Source organism: Schistocerca serialis, chromosome 5 (genome assembly GCF_023864345.2).
Source record: "Schistocerca serialis cubense isolate TAMUIC-IGC-003099 chromosome 5, iqSchSeri2.2, whole genome shotgun sequence".
NCBI lineage: Eukaryota > Metazoa > Arthropoda > Insecta > Orthoptera > Acrididae > Schistocerca > Schistocerca serialis.
This window is the reverse complement of record NC_064642.1, coordinates 486496313-486517294: the sequence shown is the minus strand read 5'-3', so window position 1 is coordinate 486517294 and position 20982 is coordinate 486496313. Positions and strand designations below refer to the sequence as shown.

At 42.1% G+C, this 20982-nt stretch overlaps 1 protein-coding gene across 1 annotated transcript in view; it reads right to left on the bottom strand.

Annotated features, from left to right (window-relative positions):
* Positions 1-20631, bottom strand: part of LOC126482025 (transcription factor SOX-4-like) — a 96783-nt gene extending 76152 nt beyond the window's left edge. The window contains exon 1 of the mRNA XM_050105996.1: positions 20436-20631. Within this exon, the coding sequence (XP_049961953.1) occupies positions 20436-20631 (196 nt within the window). The remainder of the gene's footprint in view (positions 1-20435) is intronic.
* Positions 20632-20982: the final 351 nt, after the last annotated feature.

Genomic DNA, 20982 nt, shown 5'->3' with positions numbered 1-20982 from the left:
GGGGTCCCCGTGTCACACGCAACACTCCTGAAGAGTTATCTAGAAAACCGGACACTTCATGTCCGCACTCAAGATAGTACATCGTCCACCATATCAATCAAAGCAGGAGTACCTCAGGGCAGTGTTCTGGGACCACTGTTATACATCTTGTATACATCCGACCTACCATCGACGGCCAGAACACACCTATCTTTATACGCCTATGATACAGCCATTTACTCCCGAAGTATGAATGCTGCACACCTCCAGGCTAGACTGCAACAAGCATGTAATAATCTGAGTGAATGGGCAACGAAATGGCGATTGTCTTTCAACGCCACAAAGACGCAGGCACTAGCAATCTGTAGAAGACCACTTCCACCTAACATCCAGGCCATTGAGATAAGGGGCACCCCAGTTCCGTGGTCAAAAAGCAAAATACTTGGGTGTGACCCTTGTTAGGCGATTGATATGGCAACCTCATATAGAAGATATTCGAGAGAAAGCCAGGAGAAGAATGGTACAGCTCTACGCATTATTAAATCCAGCGTCAACACTACATTAAGACTGGGGGTGATATTGTACCTTACACTGGTGCGACCAATCTTAGACTACGCTGCTGTCGTGTGGGGCAATGCTGCTCCAACCCACATACAATGGCTACAAAGAATTCAGAATCGTGCTCTGAAAAGAGCACTCCATCTGCCATACCGGTTCCCAACGAATGAACTTCACCAACTCGCGGGGGTACCCTATTTGAAAGACCGATTCAGAACCACTGCAAAAACCTTCTATGGAAACACACAACAGTCAGATAATGAACTTGTACGACAACTTGGACACAGGGTGCACTACCTGGCCTCCACCAGATGGCCCGATGACCTACGCAAATGACAAGACTACGCATCTTGTGTATATATTTTTATATAATTTTTAACAATTTTAATAAATTTAACAGTTTTGATAATTTTACTTTCAATTTTAATTTGTATTTATTTTAACCTTAAAATTCATTTTGTTTTAACCGTTTTTTTAATCTTATTTTATTGTATTTATCATTTATTTATTTATTATTTATTATTATTATTTTATCAAAGGTGAATGAATGAGTGTGAGAATGTGTTAAATGTAATATGTATGTGTGAGTACAATGTATATATTGTGTGAATTTGTGAGCGATTGGAAAAAAAATAAATAAATTAAAAAAATAAAAAATGGAAAAAAACCAAAAAAATTAAAAATTTACCACACAGCTAATGTATTTTTAAATAATTTAAAAGCAGGAAAAATATGACAACCAAAAAGCTATTGTTTTAATGTCAATTTTTTATTATTGAAGGGGCAGCCGCATGGCTTGAACTTCTATTCTCAGACTGGGCAATCCTTGAAGCCCCAATATTCTGCAGCGCGGCGTGGGAGCATGTTGCACAGCATGCAGTGATTTCCTTGGCGATCACACAGTATAGTAACCACTTTGTCCTGCCTTTTTTATTGTCCAGGGGACCATCAAAAATCAATTTCACTTCTGTGTAATTATTAACCCTGAACGAAACTGTCATTTCTGTTCGTCTCATTGCACAATTTCTTTCAGTTACCTGCTGTTCTGCACTGTGCAGCACTACGGCAGATGTTTCTATGATTGGTCCACGTTTCACCTAGCTGTGTTACTTGGCGGTAACAAATCACGTGAAAGCGACTTTCGTCTTTAAGCTTAGCACACGAGTGTACTACTGTGTCCTACTCGACGGGTAGGAGGAAAGCTACGATGTCGCTCGGGGTAACGTTTTAAGTGTGACCATTTTCTGGTAGCTATGACTGGCATTATATCGAAGATTATGAGCGACTGTCAGTTGCCCCTAATGCACACCTTGTTTTACATTTTATGCTTATTTTCTAGTCATGCAGAAATCTCACGTCAATTAGAGATAACTAATCTGGTACTAGCGGTTCTCACGGGTTGAATTTGTCGAAAAGCATCCATAAATAGCAAGTGGACAAGTAACCATTGCTTTACGCTCTGGCGGGAAAATCTCTCAGCGGGTGACGTACGTGACATACGCCACATATTAATGGACTGTGTTTTACTTTCTGACTAAACGGCAACAACAATATAAGGTGGGCATTTATGATCTATTGTAGAAGGTAGGTGAGTATGGGTATCCATTCACATTTGTTGTTTCAGTTCTAGGTTGGAGCAATTATTGTGTTACAGAGCGACACGTTGAACTATGTATAGTCAAATGATCAGCTAGCCGCATATTTTCGCTCTTCTGTTAACACCAATGTTCCGGAGTAAAATCAAGCGCCGGCACGCCAGGCGGGAACGTTAGAGCAGAGAGGGCTGCGAGACGATATTAGCCAATTGCACGCTCACCGACACCTCTCTATGACAATGCAACGGGAGCGCCCTCTTCACGAAGAGGACATAAGCGCCGCGCCGCCTGGCCGCGGGCGGTTCTATGAGTTCTACAGAACCGTTAAGATCAGCGACCTGTATAGAATAATCCCCTGTATTACTTCTCTTGTATAGGAATTGTTTATACTGAAGAGATATCTTATTTGTATGTCGCGTTTTGCTTGCGACACATCATGGTAAATTCTCAAAGTTAAGTACTGACATTTGCTTTACTGTAATAAAAACTCATTAATACGATTTGCTTAAATTGTTGTCGACGCGATCCGAGAAAGCAGGTTTCCTAGGCTCTCCGTATTTGACGAGTAGGCAGGATACAAAAAACAGAATGTCATCAATAGTTACGTAATTCGTAGTGAGATATCAGGAACTCAAATTTACTTTCAATTATATGCCTTTTGCTCTGGGAACCAGGAATCACCGCAAATTGTATGAAAACGAGGTTCTAGCAGTATGGGTTGAAGGAGGTGGAGACTATTCCACTATAAAACTGTCTGGAGATCTTATACTTTATTACAGAGAATAAATCAATAAAGAAACTGATCACTTAAATCCCGTGAAATTTTCTTTTTTTTGAGCAGACATGAATTATTCTGTACTCTTCTCTAATGTAATGTGCGTGCGCCATGGTACTGTTTTGTGACAGTCAGTATCTTTTTAACAATTTCGTTCTTTTTTTAAAGTTAATGCCTTCTTTGCGTGCTAGTAGGTATGCCTTCGTGAATAAGCAAATTGAAGAACGCAGGGTAGAAAAAGAAGGAAGGAAGTTCTGTGTCAATTTTCCGTCAATGAGGAGAACATTAGAGATGGGGAGCGAGCTCGGTTTTTGGAAGGACGGAGACGTGATAGGTGCATCTTCCATTTTTATATAAATGAATTAATCCTGTCATTTGCATTAAGCGATTAAGGAACCTATGGACAACAAAGATCTGAACGAAGGGATGCGGATTTTAGAGATAGTTCTCTCGAATGCGAGTCCACCGCGACGACTCGTGAGGTAACAAACAGCCTTCCCTACTGAGGAAGTCGGAAACTTCACACATAACCAAGTTTCATCATAAGATATTCGCCATATACTTGTGACTAAACTGCATATTCGAAAACCTTCGGAAATCAAAAGTACAAATCAAAAAAGAAAATATAAACAGGAAAGTCTTTTTAAAGCTTACAACTAGTCATACATAATATGGCTACCGCTAGATGCCACGAACACTTTCCAGTGACGGCCTTCTGTATAAGAGGTGACTGAAGGTTCTATTGCCAGGCTGTAGAATTCCTCAATGACATCTTCTCAAAAGTCAGTGCTGGTAGGCAGGACTTTATTTAATCATTTATTTATTCCTTATTTAGCCTCACCATACTGAAATATTATGGCTTTCTCTTACATCGGACCAGTAAACTAATCACAAAAATGATCTTCAAAAAATTCAGAATTTATAAAATTTTTAACAGGTACGAGCGGATAGCAGTAGTGTATTTCTTTGAAATAATCCACAAGTATTCTGCATTATTATTGCAGTCTTTTGTGTTTTTGGACATATAACCTTTAAACATCATTGTCTGTATTTCTTTAAATGTTACGTAAAAATCCTTGTGTTGTTCCGCTTCAAATATAACTCTTTGACGTTATTTAATCTTTTAATGTTGTACTCTGCTCCTGGGGAAAGTTTTTCCAAATTCTACAAACTTTTCCCTGTTTTTGTCTTCTTTTTTGGGGGGGGGGGGAGGAGAGGGGGGGGGGGCAGATATTCCTAGTTCGTTGGCATTTCACAGCTCATCACAACCATCATTCTATCAGTCATGTTTCCGTTTCTTTTTAAGGAGAATAGGAATAGTTTCTACTGTAATCTGAATAATGTATTCTTAAGGATGTTTCCAACATTTAGGTATTCCTTTTCCGCAGAAACAGTATTAAATTAATTTGTCTCTTTTGAATGTCATTCGTTTTGGATTAGTTACTACATATTGGTCCAACCCTTAATTTGATGATTCATGGGTAGTGATCGGAATGTAAGCCAACACTCTTAACTACGTTTGCGTTGAGTCCATAGTCGTGTTGTTCTACACGAGAAATTTTTTTGATGGTACCCATGTAGTATGATTCTTAGGAAGGTTTTTGATGAATGTATATTTTACGGCTGTCCTATGCTGTCTGAATAGATTCTTTCTCCATTCTTTTTTTGGATCATTTGTTTCCTTTAGGAGCAGGGAATATCTATCTGTGCCGACCTTCTTTGCCATTTTTTACGTTGAAGTCTCCAACTAGAATGACTCTGTGTGTTTTTCCTAGTTATTCCTTAAACATCTTGAATCATTCTGAATAGAATGAACGTTCATCAATAAATTTTGTTTCTTCGACTGCTCCTATCATTGTAGTTCTTTTTCCGTTTAGAAAATTAATGTATTAATGTTTTAAGTTTTCCTGTTTTTACTGCACTGAATACCAATGCTGCTCCCACGAATTCTCTAACGCTTTGTAAATTTAATTACTATAATTTAGCTTATCAAGCTCGGTTTATAATAAATACATCAAAACTTGAATAAGCTTACGAAAACGTGGAATTTAACTAATTATTCATGTGGTGTCACCGCCAGACACCACACTTGCTAGGTGGTAGTTTTAAATCGGCCGCGGTCCATTAGTACATGTTGGACCCGCGTGTCGCCACTGTGTGATCGCAGACCGAGCGCCACCACAAGGCAGGTCTCGAGATACGGACTAGCACTCGCCCCAGTTGTACGGACGACTTTGCTAGCGACTACACTGATGAAGCCTCGCTCCTTTGCCGAGCCGATAGTTAGAATAGCCTTCAGCTAAGTCCATGGCTACGACCTAGCAAGGCGCCATTAGCCTTACATAGCTATTGATACTTATCGTATAAAGCATGTCTCATCAAGAACGATGTATACAACAAGGATGGATTAAAGTAAAGTATTCCAAAAGCTACGTACTTTTCTTTATAGCATTCATTACGTATTCTGTTTCAGACCTCACGCCATCCTTCGTGTGTTTATAGCGTGCATTGCGGTCCCCTCAAATCACACTGTGTCGGCACTTCTGTCGACACATCAATTCACTATTCAGTTAACGGATCGAATACGCCTTTTTTCTGTATGTCAGCAGTAGTATCTCTACCGAACGAACCACATTAACCCTGAAAAAACTCGTGGATCTAACCAGGCATGACTACAAACAGACTGCTTCGTCTACAACGATTCCCATCTCAACCGACAACTTTCTAATGCTCTGAGAAACTGTTTCTTCCAGTGGTGATCTCAGAGATATAAGTTCCCTGTGTCCCATTACAGTAGTATTAGCCCAGTTTTCAAATGTTACACAAGACACTATTGCACCGAGAACGACGGCAGTAATGTATACGATGCGGAAGAAAATGTTTCACTCCTTCATGGGACTCACTGTCGAGCACACTGTGTAGTGCCCCCTTGCAACGAAGTCCGTAGGAACCGTGGCAGTCGTAAAATACCACAAACTTCACAAGAACTAATCAAGTAAATAGTAACGAATAACGGCATAGCCCTGATACTGTATTGGAGAACGGAGTGCGTAACCGAATAGAAGAGTTTCTTAAAATGACTTCATGACCATGTAAAACAAACCATATGTCACGATCATGGCGCTGTAAAAGTTGCTTTAAACACCACGTACGTAGATACAGTTCTCTAGTGGAACGTACAGCATTGTGCTATAAGGAGTGCAGATGTTAAAGTGGAGTAGAATCACAACTTAAAAAGTCTCCAACTCTAAGTTTTCACTTAATGTTGCGTTTCGAACGCTTTACCGGATCATCAGATGGTATATTTGTCGTAATATTCATGTCCATCGCTGCCAGGAAACGAACGATGTAGTAATAATTACAGCCCTGTGCGTCTTCGTTGTGTTCTTTCCCGGAAAGCAGTGCATTTTAACCTTCCAAATGTTTCAGAACAGTGGATTTGTAAAGCTGAAGTGCATTGCTGTTGTGAAAAGTACATAACAAAGAGTTGCAGATATCATCACATAATTGTTTCCAGGGACGACCAGAAGTTAATACCTAATGATGAAGTAAAGCGTGCGAAATTCGCTGTAATTTACGCTGTTCTATTTTATGTTTTAAATAGATAGTGGTGGAACCTGCAAACCAAACACTCGTATTTGAAGTACTGGGTTGTTGTTTTACTTTTTGTTCCGTGTGTCTTACTACCAGTTCCTGTACGCCTAATACAATAATTGATTTTTCTGTTTTCAAGTTTGGTGAGGAAGAGGGATTTAGTGTTTCTTAACTGCGTTCTTAACTAGAAGTACTCAAAGCCTATAAACACGACATACATTGCATCAGTGCAGTATACAGACAATGTCAACTGGGTTAACGAAATGTAAATTAGCTCCGCACTCAGAAAGTAGGTACCAGTGGTTTAGGTAACACAAGAAAAAAAGAAACTTTCCAGTTACTTATACTTTGTCGGTCGTGTTGGTACTCATCTCTAAAAAACTGCCATCGCAAAATTAATGACTGCTGCCAGAAAATGAATAGCATGCAGGTCTAAAAATAGGCCAATGCGAACGACAAACACGTTCGCAGGCGGTTGAGAAATGCCGTTACTACCAGAAATCCATACAGTATTAATCCTACTGAACAGTCACGTGACCTATGATACGCGTGGCGTAATTTTAAGGTCTACGCGAGAAACTACGTATTAGCCACAACGAACAGCTCTGCTTAAAATACGACCAGTTAATGAAGCACAGAAGCAAACAGAACTAGATACTATCACTGTGTATTAGAATGAATTTTCAATACGAGTCGTCGTACAATGTGTACGGATTTATCAACTCTCCTGCTGATTATATGTAAATCTGTCAAAGACGACATTCCTGTCTTCCAAGAATATCACTTGGCTCTGGAGCTAGTGTATTTTTTATTCCGTTATTGGGATCATAAATATCTACCAAGTTGGTTTCAAATTAACATTTCGACCCTGTATACACAGAGGGAAAAAATTCGCAAAAACGAGTAGTTGTGTGGAACAAACGAAAGTTGGTAAGCGTGCTTCTACGTCTCAAAGATGATGTCTATTGCAATGTCGCGTCAGTTGCATAATAATGGTGCTAGTAGCGCAATTATGAAGAAGAAAATCAAGTTGCTTTAAGTACACGTCCTAACATGTCCTTTGTATCAAAATGTTCGTAGATGTGCCTGAAGTAAATATTCAACATTGAACTAAGTCTTCTAGTTTTGTCAACATTTATGCACTGAAGTGTCAACGAAACTGGTGTAGGCATGCGTATTCAAATACAGAGGTTTGTAAACACGCAGAATAAGACGCTGCAGTCGTAAACGCCTATGTAAGACAAGTGTCTGACGCAGTTCTTATATCGGTTACTGCTGATACAATGGCAGGTTGTCAGGAATAGACGACACACGAGGTCTGGGACACAGCATCTCCGAGGTAGCGATGAAGTGGAGATCTTTCCGTACGATCATTTCAGGAATGTCAGGAATCCGGTAAAGCATCAAATCTCAGACATCGCTGCGGCCGGAATAAGATCCTGAAAGAACTGGACAAAAAAGCCTGAAATGAATCATTCAACGTGATAGAAGTGCAACCCTTCCGCAAATTGCTGCAGATTTCAATTCTGGGCAAGTGTCAACGTGTGAACAATTCAAGGAAATGTCATCGTTGAGGTTTACGGAGCCAAAGAGCCACTCGTACCATTAATGATTGCACGATACAAAGCTTTACGCCTCGCCTGTGTGCGTCAACACCGAAATTGGACTGTTGATGACTGGGAACATGCCCCATAGTCCGACGAGTTTCGTTTTAAATTGTATCGGGTGAATGGATGTGTACGGGTACTATTGAATCCATGGAACTTGCATGTCAGCAGGGGCTATTCAAGCTGGTGAATGCTCTGTAATGGTGTGGGACATGTGCAGCTGGACTGATATGGGACCCCTGATACGTCTAGATATGACTCTGACAGGTGAACCGTACCTAAGCATCCTGTCTGATCACCTGCGTCTATTTATGTCATTGTGCATTCCGAGGGACTTGGACAATTCCAGTAGGGCAATGTGATAGGTGACTGTGACACCCCACACGTCCTGAATTGCTACGGATTGGCTTCAGCAACACTCTTCTGAGGTTAAACATATCTGCTGGCCAGCGAACTCCCCAGATATGAACATTATTGAGCATATCTGGGGTGCTTTACAATGTGCTATTCAGAAGATATCTCTACCCCTTCGTACTTTTACAGATTTATGGAGAGCCCTGCAGGATTCATGGTGTCAGTTCCCTCCAGCACTAATTCAGTCAGCAGTTGAGTCTCTACGTCACGTCGTGCTGCGGCACTTCTGCGTGCTCGCGCAGGGCCCTACAAAATGTTAGGCAGCTCTACAGATTTCTTTGGATCGTCGGTGTGTAATTTCGTAACGGCAGAAACATTATATTATGAGATAAATGTTACGTATCTTGCTACGACTGTCTCGTTTTCTGGGCTGTCGGTTTCTGCTTCTGCTTTCCAGTTAATAGAACCAAAATGTTTTGTGTCAGCAAAACTTGTTGAAATGGTAATGCGTTTTGAAAATGGTTCAAATGACTGAGCACTATGGGACTTAACATCTGAGGTCATCAGTCCCCTAGAACTTAGAACTACTTAAACCTAACTAACATAAAGACATCACACACATCCATGCCCGAGGCAGGATTCGAACCTGCGATCGTAGCGGTCGCGCGGTTCCTGACTGTAGCGCCTAGAACCGCTCGGCCGCCCCGGCCGATGATGCGTTTCGAGATCATCAGTATTTATGCATAAATTCTCTGCAATGCAGTTTGTTAAGTAAATGCATATACTAACATTTCAACACCACACAAAGAACTTGATAGTTACATTGACCAAATTCGACAACAAATGGAACTATTATGACGGCTTTGACACCTAAAATATCTGGAAGTAATACGTACGTAGTTTCCAGATCCTTCTAAGAGAGGATACAGTTCAAAATAATTTTATTATGACTGTCTTAAATTACTTTTCAGGTTTCATTTACGTAATGTTTTCTAGAAATAATTATTTGTATAAAGAATAATGGGCCTATAAACAATAACGAAGGTTTCAAATTTTGACTTTATAAAACTGTCAACTCCTTCTCTTCACAGAGCGTGGTGGCGCAGTGGTAGCACACTGGACTCGCATTCGGGAGGACGACGGTTCAATCCCGTCTCCGGCCATCCTGATTTAGGTTTTCCGTGATTTCCCTAAATCGTTTCAGGCAAATGCCGGGATGGTTCCTTTGAAAGGGCACGGCCGATTTCCTTCCCACTCCTTCCCTAACCTGAGCTTGCGCTCCGTCTCTAATGACCTCGTTGTCGACGGGAAGTTAAAACACTAACCACCTCCTTCTCTTCGTACAATAGTCGATTGGACTGTTTAAAATAAAATAGAAAAAAAACAGAAATTTTGTTTGCACAATGATATTACTGGCTTTTGACTCACTCAAGTTAGCAATTGTGATTAACAATTTTCATGTTTCGAGATCAATGTTACTAAGTGCATCGATATGAAAAATATACTTACATTACCACAAAAATGATGTTTAGTGGTCAAATACATGTAAAATTACCTTGAGATATGAACTATATAATTTATGTATAAGAATTAACTCAAGTGAGGCCGAAGTGTATATCAAACCGAACATTTCACTTGAATTACTAAAGTTTTGATGAGTCAAGATTCATTACAAAGCGAAGAATGCGTTGAAGGTGACAATGAAGCTCACCACTGCGTTTGAACGAAGGCATGTAGGAGTGTCACGAGCAGCTGCATGTTCGTTCCTAAATATTTCAGAATGTCTTAGCCAGAATATATCCGCTGTACATGATTGCTAGCAGTAGTGGTCACGGGAATGCACAGTCGCAAGACGACCAGGATCTGGACCCCCACGTGGCAATACCGAGAGGGAAGATATTCATGCTCGGTGCATGGCTCTGGCGCATCGTACTGCAACAATATTTTCAGCAGCAATAGGCACCACAGTGACACAACGAGCTGTTGCAAGACGGTTACTCCAAGGACAGTTCCGAGCCAGAAGCCCTGTAGCGTGCATTCCAAATTCTTCAGATAACCGCCATTTGCGACTTTAGTGGTGTCAAGCGGGAGCTCGTTGGAGGGCAGGGTGGAGGTCTGTTGTGTTTCCTGATAAATCTTGTTCTGCCTCGGTGCCAATTACGGCCGTGTGTTGATCAGAAAGAGGAGAGTTGAGGCTCTGCAACCAACCTGTCTGTGTGATGGACACACTGGACCCACATCTGGAGTTATGGTCTGGCGTGCTATTTTGTATGACAGCAGGAGCACTCTCGTCGTTATTGCACGCAAGGTGACTGCACATTTGTAAATCAGTCTGGTTATTCGATCTGCTGACCAGGCATTCGTGAGTAGCATTCCAGGGGATTTTCCAACATGATACCACTCGCACATATACCTCTGCTGTAACAAATGTTCAAATGTGTGTGAAATCTTATGGGACTTAACTGCTAAGGTCATCAGCCCCTAAGCTTACACACTACTTAACCTAAATCAACCTAAGGACAGACACACACATCCATGCCCGAGGGAGGACTCGAACCTCCGCCGGGACCAGCCGCACAGTCCATTACTGCAGCGCCTTAGAACGCTCGGCTAATCCCGCGCGGCGCTGCTGTAACCCAAAATGCTCTACAGAGTACCGACATCTTGCCTTGGCCCGCTAGATCACCAGATCTGTCTCCAATCGAGCACATATGGAATGTCATCGCACGACTACTCCAATGTCATCCGCAAATTGCGTTAAGCGTACACTTATTTCCCGACCAAGTGCAACGGGCGTGAAACCCCATCCCAAAACCTGACAGCCGGCAGCTCTGCAACCCAATGCATGGACATTTTCATGCTTCTATTCAATATTTTGGCAGTTACGTCGGTTATTAATATGTCAACATTTCTCATTTGCAATAGCTGATGTCCTTCTTACACTAACATGTGGCCTTGTAATCTTCATCACTTAACTATGTTAACTAAGCAAGTGTATTCCTCGAATTTCATTACTCTACATTAATCATTTTTGGTGTTGGATTTGTTTTCGTCAGTCTGTAATATAGAAACACGTAAAATATTTACCTTCACTCGAAAACAAACAGGGACTGATGAAACGAAGGAATAACTAGCCAAGAATTAAACGCCTAAGGAACTCTACATTAATCATTTTTTGGTGCTGGATTTGTTTTCCGTCAGTCTATTATAGAGTAACACGTAAAATAGTTACCTTCGCTCGAAAACAAACAGAGACGGATGAAACGAAGGAACAACTAGTCAAGAATGAAACCCCTAAGGAACGAAGTGAATCATATGAAACTAACCGTAATGGCAATAGTGATGAATTAGAGCGGAATTACACTTTTTGGAGGTGGTATCAACGAACGTCAGTAGAGCGCAGGACAAGCCAACGCTTGAGCAATGGCCTTAATCCCGATTGCAATCTTTTATTGTATATCAGCCAATTACTGACAGTTTTCTTATTAAACTCTGTAGTACGTTATTAACGTTTATTTTAAGACCCGCCGTGAGGGTACAACCAATAATCGTTTTCAGTGCGAGGGCGATCTAAAGATCGAGCGGAACATGAGATTCTTATAACTGTGACGTAAAATGTTCAGGCAATAATTGCTAAAACACAGTACTAGCTAACAGTAGGAGTGCTGAGTTGTAGTTCATCTACATGTAGGCCTACATGTAAATACATACTCAATAAGCCGCCGTAAGTTGCATGGCTGAGGATACCCTGTACCACTACTAGTCATTCCCTTACTGTTACACTAGTAAACACAGCGAGAGAAAAACGACTGTCTATATGCCTCCGTTCTAATCTTCCATTCATTATATTTGCGTGAAACGTAAGTTCGCTTGTAAGAGGTCCGAGCAGATGTAATTTCGATGTATTGCTCACGCGCTGCCTGCGATATGCAAGGTATAACAGAATCTCAGACCAGAGAGCAGTGTTGACTGCAGTAGGAACTGTGTAGCTGTAGCAGTAAGTTGTTGCTAGTCTGGAGTCTGCTCTGGTCTGGTCTGGTATATCGTGTTGGCTGGGCCGGTCGTGGTGCAGCGATGCCGGAGCCTGAGCATTATTATCTAAGGTAAAAAGCAGCCTCGCACATATTGTTGTCTCAAGTCCCATGTAAATGTTTTAAAAATGTCCTAATAATAATCTTTCTCATAAAAAATAACTTTTAACAACCATTCATTTCAATTGAAAGAATTTACTAATTCCTCCAATCCATGATCATCCCGATTATTGCAAAAGAAAAATCAGTTGTTTCCTTTCATAAATGACAAATCTATCGGCCAGCATTGCACAGGGCTGTGCCAGAAAAATTTATTGTAAGAGCAGATATATATGCGTTATTCGGCGACTTCATTGAGGTAAGAATTTTTCTTTTTTATTCAGAATGATCTTTCAGGGCCATGACGCAGCGCTGCTGACGTCCAAAGTTTACCAGGTTAAATTCACAGTTAATTATTGCAAAGTTATAAGTGAGCGACAATTTAATTGAGAGTGTAGTTACAGTGTATTATTACCAAGAAACTGTTTTTTTTTTTTTTTTTTTTTTTTTTTTTTGTCGGAACGTTACACTGAATGTGAACGACATAATTATAATTTTTACTGTTGAGAATTTTAGGAATTTTTCTGTTTTGAGGTTACACTAAATGAGGATATTATTTATATTATTTATTTTATTTTGTGGGGAGGTTACACGCTTCAGAAGAATCGTTCAGCAAACAGCCTCAAGTGGCGATTCTCTAAATTTTCTCAATAGTGCTCCTCGAAAAGAAGGCCGGCTTCCCCCCAGTAAACCCCGTTTTGAGTTCCCGAAGCTTCTTCGTAATACTTGGGTGATTTTCGACACTTTTTGAGAGAGGGGAGGGGGTGGGGGTAGAGCCACGATTTTGTGCTGTCGGCCACAAATCCGTCTCCTGTGTCAAACTTTCAATTCAGAGTAGCACTTGCAACCTACGTACTCAGATATTTAATTGATGTATTCTAAAACCTGTCTCCCCATACGGTTTTTACCGTCTACAGCCTCTCTAATACCATGGAAGATATTCCTTGATGTATTAACAGATGTTCTGTCATACTGTCCCTTCTTCTTGTAAGTATTTCCCACACTTTTTTTTTTCGCCGATTCTGTGGAGGACATCCTCATTCCTTACCTTACAGTCCATCTAACTTTCAACAATCATCGGGAGGATCACATCTCAAATTCTTTGATTCTCTGCTTTTCCGGTTATCACACACTCCATATTTCACTACTCTACAATGTTGTGCTCGAAACGTACAGTCTCAGAACTTTATTTATCAAGTTAAGGCCTATGTTTGATACTTGAGGACTTCTCTAGGCCAGGAAAGCCCTCTTTGCCAATGCCAGTCTGCTTTATATCTCCTCGTTGCTACGTCCATCATAGGTTATTTTGTCACCTAGCTATAAGAATTCCTGAACTTTCTCAATTTCGTGATCACCAATTATTATGCTAAGTTTCTTGCTGTTCCTGTTTTTGCTATTTTTTTTATCACTTTCGCCTTTACTCTCAGTCCATATCCTGTACTCATCAGGCGGCTCATACGATTCAGTAGATCCTGTAATAATTCTACATTTCAGTGAAGATAGCAATATCATCAGCGAAACTCATGGTCGGAAAGCTTTTACCTTGAATTTTATATCAACTCTAGAATTTTTCTTTTATTTCCCTCATTGCTTCTACGGCGCATGGATTGAATAGTAGGGGCGAAAGACTACATCCCTGTCTTACACCCTTTTTAATCCGAGCACTTCGTTTTCTTTCTTCCGCTCTTATTACTCCCTCTGGACTCTTGTACATGACGTATATTACTCGCCTTTGCTAATTTATCCTTATTGTCCACAGAATTTGTAACCCATTGCAATATTTGACATTGTCGAGCGCTTTTTCCAGGTCGAAAAACTGTGTTAGAATGTCTTGATTTTTCTTCTGTCTTGTGTCCGTTATCAACCGCTACTTGAGAACTACACTATGTGATGAAAATTATCCGGACACCTGGCTGAAAATGACTTACTAGTTTGTGGCGCCCTCAGTCCCCAATGCTGGAATTCAATTTGCTTTTGGCTCACGCTTGACCTTGATGGTAGCTTGTACTCTCGCACGCCTACGTTCAATCAGGTGCTGGAAGATTTCTTGGGCAATGGCAGCCCATTCTTCACGGAGTGCTGAACTCAGCAGAGGTATCGATGTCGGCCAGTGAGGCTGTTCTGTAGGATTCATTTCAGGACTCTGTACAGGCCAGTCCATTACAGGGATGTTATTGTCTTGTAATCACTCCGCCACAGGCCGTCCATTATGAACAGTTGCTTGATCATGTTGGAAGATATAATCGTCATCCCCGAATTGCTCTTCAACAGTGGAAAGCAAGAAGGTGCTTAAAATATCAATCCAGGCCTGTGCTGTTATTGTGCCACGCTACACAACAAGGGGTGCAAGCCTCCTCCATGAAAAACACGACCACTCCATAACACCACCGTCTCCGAATTATACTGTTGGCACCACACAAGCTTCCAGATAACGTTCACCGGGCATTCGCCATACCCATACCCTGCCATCATACATTGTGTACCTTCATTTGTCACTCCACACAACGTTTTTCCACTGTTCAGTCGTCTAGTGTTTACGCTCCTTACACCAAGCGAGGCGTCGTTTATCACTTACCGCCGTAATGTGTCGCTTATGGGCAGCAGCTCGACCATGAAATCCAAGTTTTCTCACCTCCCGCCTAACTGCAGTGCAGTGGATTCTGATGCAGTTTGGAATTCCTGTGTGATGGTGTGGATAGATGTCTGCCTATTACTCATTACGACCCTCTTCAACTGTTGGCAGTCTCTGTCAGTCAACAGACGAGGTCAGCTGAAAAATTGTACAAAATGCTCTGAGCACTGTGGGACTTGACATCTGAGGTCATCAGTCCCCTAGAACCCAAAACTACTTAAACCTAACTAACCTAAGGACCTCACCAACATTTATGCCCGAGGCAGGGTTCCAACCTGCCACCGTAACGGTCGCGCGGTTCCAGACTGAAGCGCCTAGAACCGCTCGGCCACAACTGCCGGCACTAGGTGCACCTGTCCGCTTTTTTGCTGTACGTGTCTCTCCACGTTTCCACTTCCCTATCACATCGGAAACATTGAACCTAACGATGTCCCGGAACGTATGTTTCTGGGGGTGTACGGATACTTTTGATCACACAGTGTACCTCTTTTGTGCCTTTACCTTTCCTAAAACCAAACTGAACGTCTCCTCGCACATCCTCAACTGCCTGTTCTTTCGTATATAGTTCTTATAAGCAACTTGAATACCCGAGTTGGTAAACTATATATGCGATATTTTTCCTACTTGTCAGCTCTTGCAATCTTGGGAATTGTGTGGATGATATTTTTCCAAAAGTCAGGTGTTATGTCGCCAGACACAAATTTTGCAACCAACGTGAATAGTAGTTTTATTGCCACTTCCCCCAAACAGTTTCAGAAATTCTGGTGGAATGTTATCTGTCCCTTCTGCCTTACTGGATCTTAAGTCTTCGAATGCTTCTATACTGGATCCCCTAACTCTTTCATATAGGTTCCAGTTTCTTCTTCTGTTACATCAACCAAGTCTTCCCCACCATATTGGCCTTTAGTGACTCTTCCCTACCCCCTCTCGTCTCTCAGTTTTCCAGTGAAATTCACATTGTAATCTTAGTGTTGTCTTCATTGATTTTAATTTCCCTGCACTTCCTATTTATCTCACACCTAGGCGACTTCTGTTCCTGTATTCCTGAATTTCCCTGAACATTGTTGTACCTATTTGTTTCATCGATCAGCAGAAGTATTTATTCTGCGATTGTTGAACTGTAAATTACTGTGGTTTTCTGTGCAGCTTCCTTCACTGCACCTACGTTCAGATAATATATTGATTTAATATTATTGTGCACTTTTAATTTGTAAGAGGTGATCCCGATTTCACGTCCGCCTTCCTTGAATTAACCTGCGTTCAAGTAATTTACAGTTCAACAATCGCAGCGGACGATGCAGCCAACGACGCCATTACGTGGCGATATTAACTTATGAATTATTAGCGGAGGCGAAAAACTCGCCCGCTGTTAACCTAATATTAATTTTTCTCCACAGCCGCACGAAGTTGCAGAAATACGTAGCTTTAAGAGTCTTATTTTCAGTACCATAGCCGACAGCCAGAGCCAGGACTCCGACTACAATACAATGGTTAACGGAGGTAACCGAGGAAATTAATATGAAAAGTTTATTACATTGTTCAGCTTATATGCTTATGTTTTAAGATTCAGTGAGTCTAAAGTTCATTAACGTAACAAATAATTTGAGATTAATATTGTTAAAAAGGAGAACTTCAAGAAAGCATTTAATCGTAAATCAAAATTTAATGAAATATCATTATTATTAAGCCCCGCCACGTAAGTCGACAACAATCAAAATAATAATAATAATGATAATAATATATTAAATTACGACGGCCGACGGACGCGAGACTCTTCATTCTTTAGCACTTCTGTATCTCACTTATTTGCGTATTGTTTCTTTTTAACTAGTATCTTAAACTTCAGACTACTCTTCATCACTGCTATATTGTGATCTGAGTCTGTATCTGCTCCTGATCACAATCTAATATCTGATTTCGGAATCTTTTCCTGAATATGTTGTAATCTAACTGAAATTTTCCAGTACCTCCTGGCCTTTTCCAAGGGTACCTCCTCCTTCCGTGATTATTCAACACAACACTGGCTATTACCAGCTGAAATTTATTGTAGAACTCAATTAGCGTTTCTACTCTCTCATTCCACAAGCCCATATTTTCTCTAATAATTCCTTCTAGTCCTTCCCCTACAACGGCATCCCAGTCCCTCATGACTATTAGATTTTCATCTGCCCTAACGTACTGAACTAACCGTTCAATATCCTCATATACACTCTCTCTCTCTCTTCATCTTCTGTTTGCAACGACGGCATACATAGTCGAGCTGTCGATGCTTGTGTTTGTCTGCTGTCGATTCTGGTTAGAACAAACCAATCATTGAATTGTTCAAAGTAACACTCTGCCGTACCTTCCTATTCGTAATAAAACCTACCAGCGTTATACGATTTTCTACTGCTGTTTGTATTACCTTATACACACCTGACAAGAAATCTTCCTTCCATTTAACATCACTGACCCCACTATATCTCCCTTTTAAGACTTACTATCTTCCCTATCACGTTCAAACTTCTGGCATTCTTCTAATGTCTCGTTGGCTATTAAGTCTTTTTGTCATGGTCACCTACCCTTTGGCCCTCTCCCAGGGACCTGTATGGCATCATGACATTCTTTCCGTTAAAATCCAGATGTCATTCTTCTAATGTCTCGTTGGCTATTAAGTCTTTTTGTCATGGTCACCTACCCTTTGGCCCTCTCCCAGGGATCTGTATGGCATCATGACATTCTTTCCGTTAAAATCATGATGCTCTGTGGATGTACATAATGTATCTTTAAAGTAGTGATTTCCATTGCCTTTTGTATCCTCATGCCATTGATTATTGTAGATTCTTCCGCCTTTATAATTCTTTTCCGCCCTAACGGGAAGAGAGTGCTCTGAAGCTATGTCCACTACTCCACCCTCTTTTATGAGACCGTTAACAAAATGAGAGTGACTTCTTAAGTCGAATTCTTCGGTTGCCGATGCTGACCATTTTTATGCAGAACTTAGGCCGTGGCGGGATTCGAACACGAGACATAGAACATTTTGGCTACTAATCAAAGACGCTACCTCTGGACGACGCATGCTAGTAGGCTCGAGCTTACCGGTAACAAATCCAGCAGCCCACCTCTGAATTGTTTCGATGCCTTCACTTAAGCCTACCTGATGCCGATCCCAAATATTCGAACAGTACTCAACAGTGGGCCGCGCTAGTGTGGTACATGCGGCCTTCTTTACGGGCGAACCACACTTCCCTAAAATTCTCCCAGTAAATCTAATGCGACCATTCTCCTTCCCTACTACAGTCGTCAATGCTCATTCTATTTCATATTGCTTCGGAAGAGATACGAAACATATATCGAGGAGCCGCGCGTTTCGATACGGGATCGCTTTGTCGATGCAAGACCGTTAGGGAGATGGCCAAGGAAACTCCAGTGGCAATTGCTACAAGAGAAGCGAAGAGGTTCCGTACCTAAATTCCGATAGAATACCTTTCGGGAAGAGTCGGACATCATCCTACTTCCTTCCACAGCGGGCTCGCGAAATTACAACAAAAAATTACAGAAATTGGAACTAATACAGAGATTTAAGGACAGTCATTCTTCTTACGCACCATTCGCGAATGCAACAAGAAAGTGGGGATCAGTTAGTTCCATCAGAAGTACTCTTCACTACACACCGAGAGGTGACTTGACGAGTATTGATATAGATTTAGATGCTGACATAACCGACTGAAATGTATGAACGCATGGCGTCCGTTCTTTTGGAAGTGTACGAACACCGCACGGAACCTGCAGCTGGAAGCGGAAGGTGGAGAAAGGAAACTATTGATGTTAGCTGCATCGCGGCTTTATGCAGAATCAGAGCCAACAAGTGAAAATGTGTGCTGGACGCAAATTTGATCCCGTGATCTCTTACTTATTAACAGCTGCTTTAACCACGGCGCCACCCAGACAGTGTTTACAGAATGATATTTTCACTCTGCAGCGGAGTGTGCGCTGATATGAAACTTCCTGGCAGATTAAAACTGTGTGCCCGACCGAGACTCGAACTCGGGACCTTTGCCTTTCGCGGGCAAGTGCTCTACCATCTGAGCTACCGAAGCACGACTCACGCCCGGTCCCACATCTTTACTTCTGCCTGTACCTCGTCTCCTACCTTCCAAACTTTACAGAAGCTCTCCTGCGAACCTTGCAGAACTAGTACTCCTGAAAGAAAGGATTTTGCGGAGACATGGCTTAGCAACAGCCTAGGGGATGTTTCCAGAATGAGATTTTCACTCTGCAGTCGAGTGTGCGCTGATATGAAACTTCCTGGCAGATTAAGACTTTGTGGTACTGGCAGAAGTAAAGCTGTGAGGACGGGGCGTGAGTCGTGCTTGGGTAGCTCAGATGATAGAGCACTTGCCCGCGAAAGGCAAAGGTCCTGAGTTCGAGTCTCGGTCCGGCACACAGTTTGAATCTGCCAGGAAGTTTCAGTGTTTATAGATATTGCAGGAGTATCTCAGTACGCCTCATGGTCGACTCACGTTCCCACCTAGCGCCGTTTATTCATAGTCCCTGTCCATGTTATCCATGCTTGCTACTTTTAAATTTGCGTAGGACGTCGAAAATAACTGTGCATCCGCAATGAAAGTGGTGAATTCATTGCCCATCGAGATGACCCAGTTATATGAATCTGTGGTGTCTTTTCCTTCAAACACTTTCTGTTTCGCCTGGATGGGCTATGAATCCGCCACGTTCAGAGCAAATGCACTACAAAGTCCGACCTCATGTAGAATCTCGAAATAGCGACCTTGGAGAATATCGAAGAAGTCCGCGGGTAGGTGGCGGTAGGTGGGAAAGTGGGTCGGCGGAGAGGCGTGCCGAGGTAATTGGCGCAATTACAATGAAGTATGTCCTCTTGGCGCAGTGGTTAACGGACTGCGTGGTAAGCAGGTGTTCCTGCGTTCCAATCGTGGTCCAGCACACGTTTCCAAACGCCGTCGTTGATTCCGAGTGAAGTTCTAGTGCAGCTGACATCAATAGCCCTCCCCCCCCCCCCCCCCTTCCTTCCGGCCACACCATCTTCAGTTACATAATAACTCACGCAATATTCCTATTGATCGGTATCTTACGTGCACTACTGAGGACATTGAGTGTTACTTTATAAGTGACACGTCTAGAGCACTGAGGGTGTTTCACGGAAGTGTGAACTGAATCAGAAAACGCCACTTTCTTCCTTATTAAAAAAGGTACTTTGCGGGAGAACAAGCTGCAGGTGGTGGCGGCGAAGTGAGCAGTCGTGTCGGACGGTGCTGTCGCTGGTGTGCGACGGAGGGAGGCGTGGCTGTTTTAGGGGGTGGCGATGTGGCGTAGCGCGGCGCACAGTATTTTCCGGGCCCGTGGCTGCGCAGCCGTGTTTATCTGAGCGCCGCAGGGCGCGCTGCGTCATCCCGGCCTGACGAACGGCGGCCTTCCAAGAGCGCCACACCTCCCGCCCCGCAATCGCTTCCCAGAACCGACTGCGGAAAAGGGGAGAGAGAGAGAGAGAGAGAGAGAGAGAGAGAGAGAGAGAGAGAGAGAGAGAAGAACAAAAAGGGAAAAAGGGGGCAAAACAGTGGAGCTGCACTGCTGCGACAAACGCCTTTCCTAATGATTGTTCTGAATGAAGGAACACATTACAGTGGAAGCTTTCTTGCATTTTTCTTCTTTTCCGCCGACAATATGCCGCCCTTTAAGCGAGAATATCATGCCTGTACCGCTACAGCAGCTTAGTCGTAAGAAATCCGATTCTAGTTTCGTA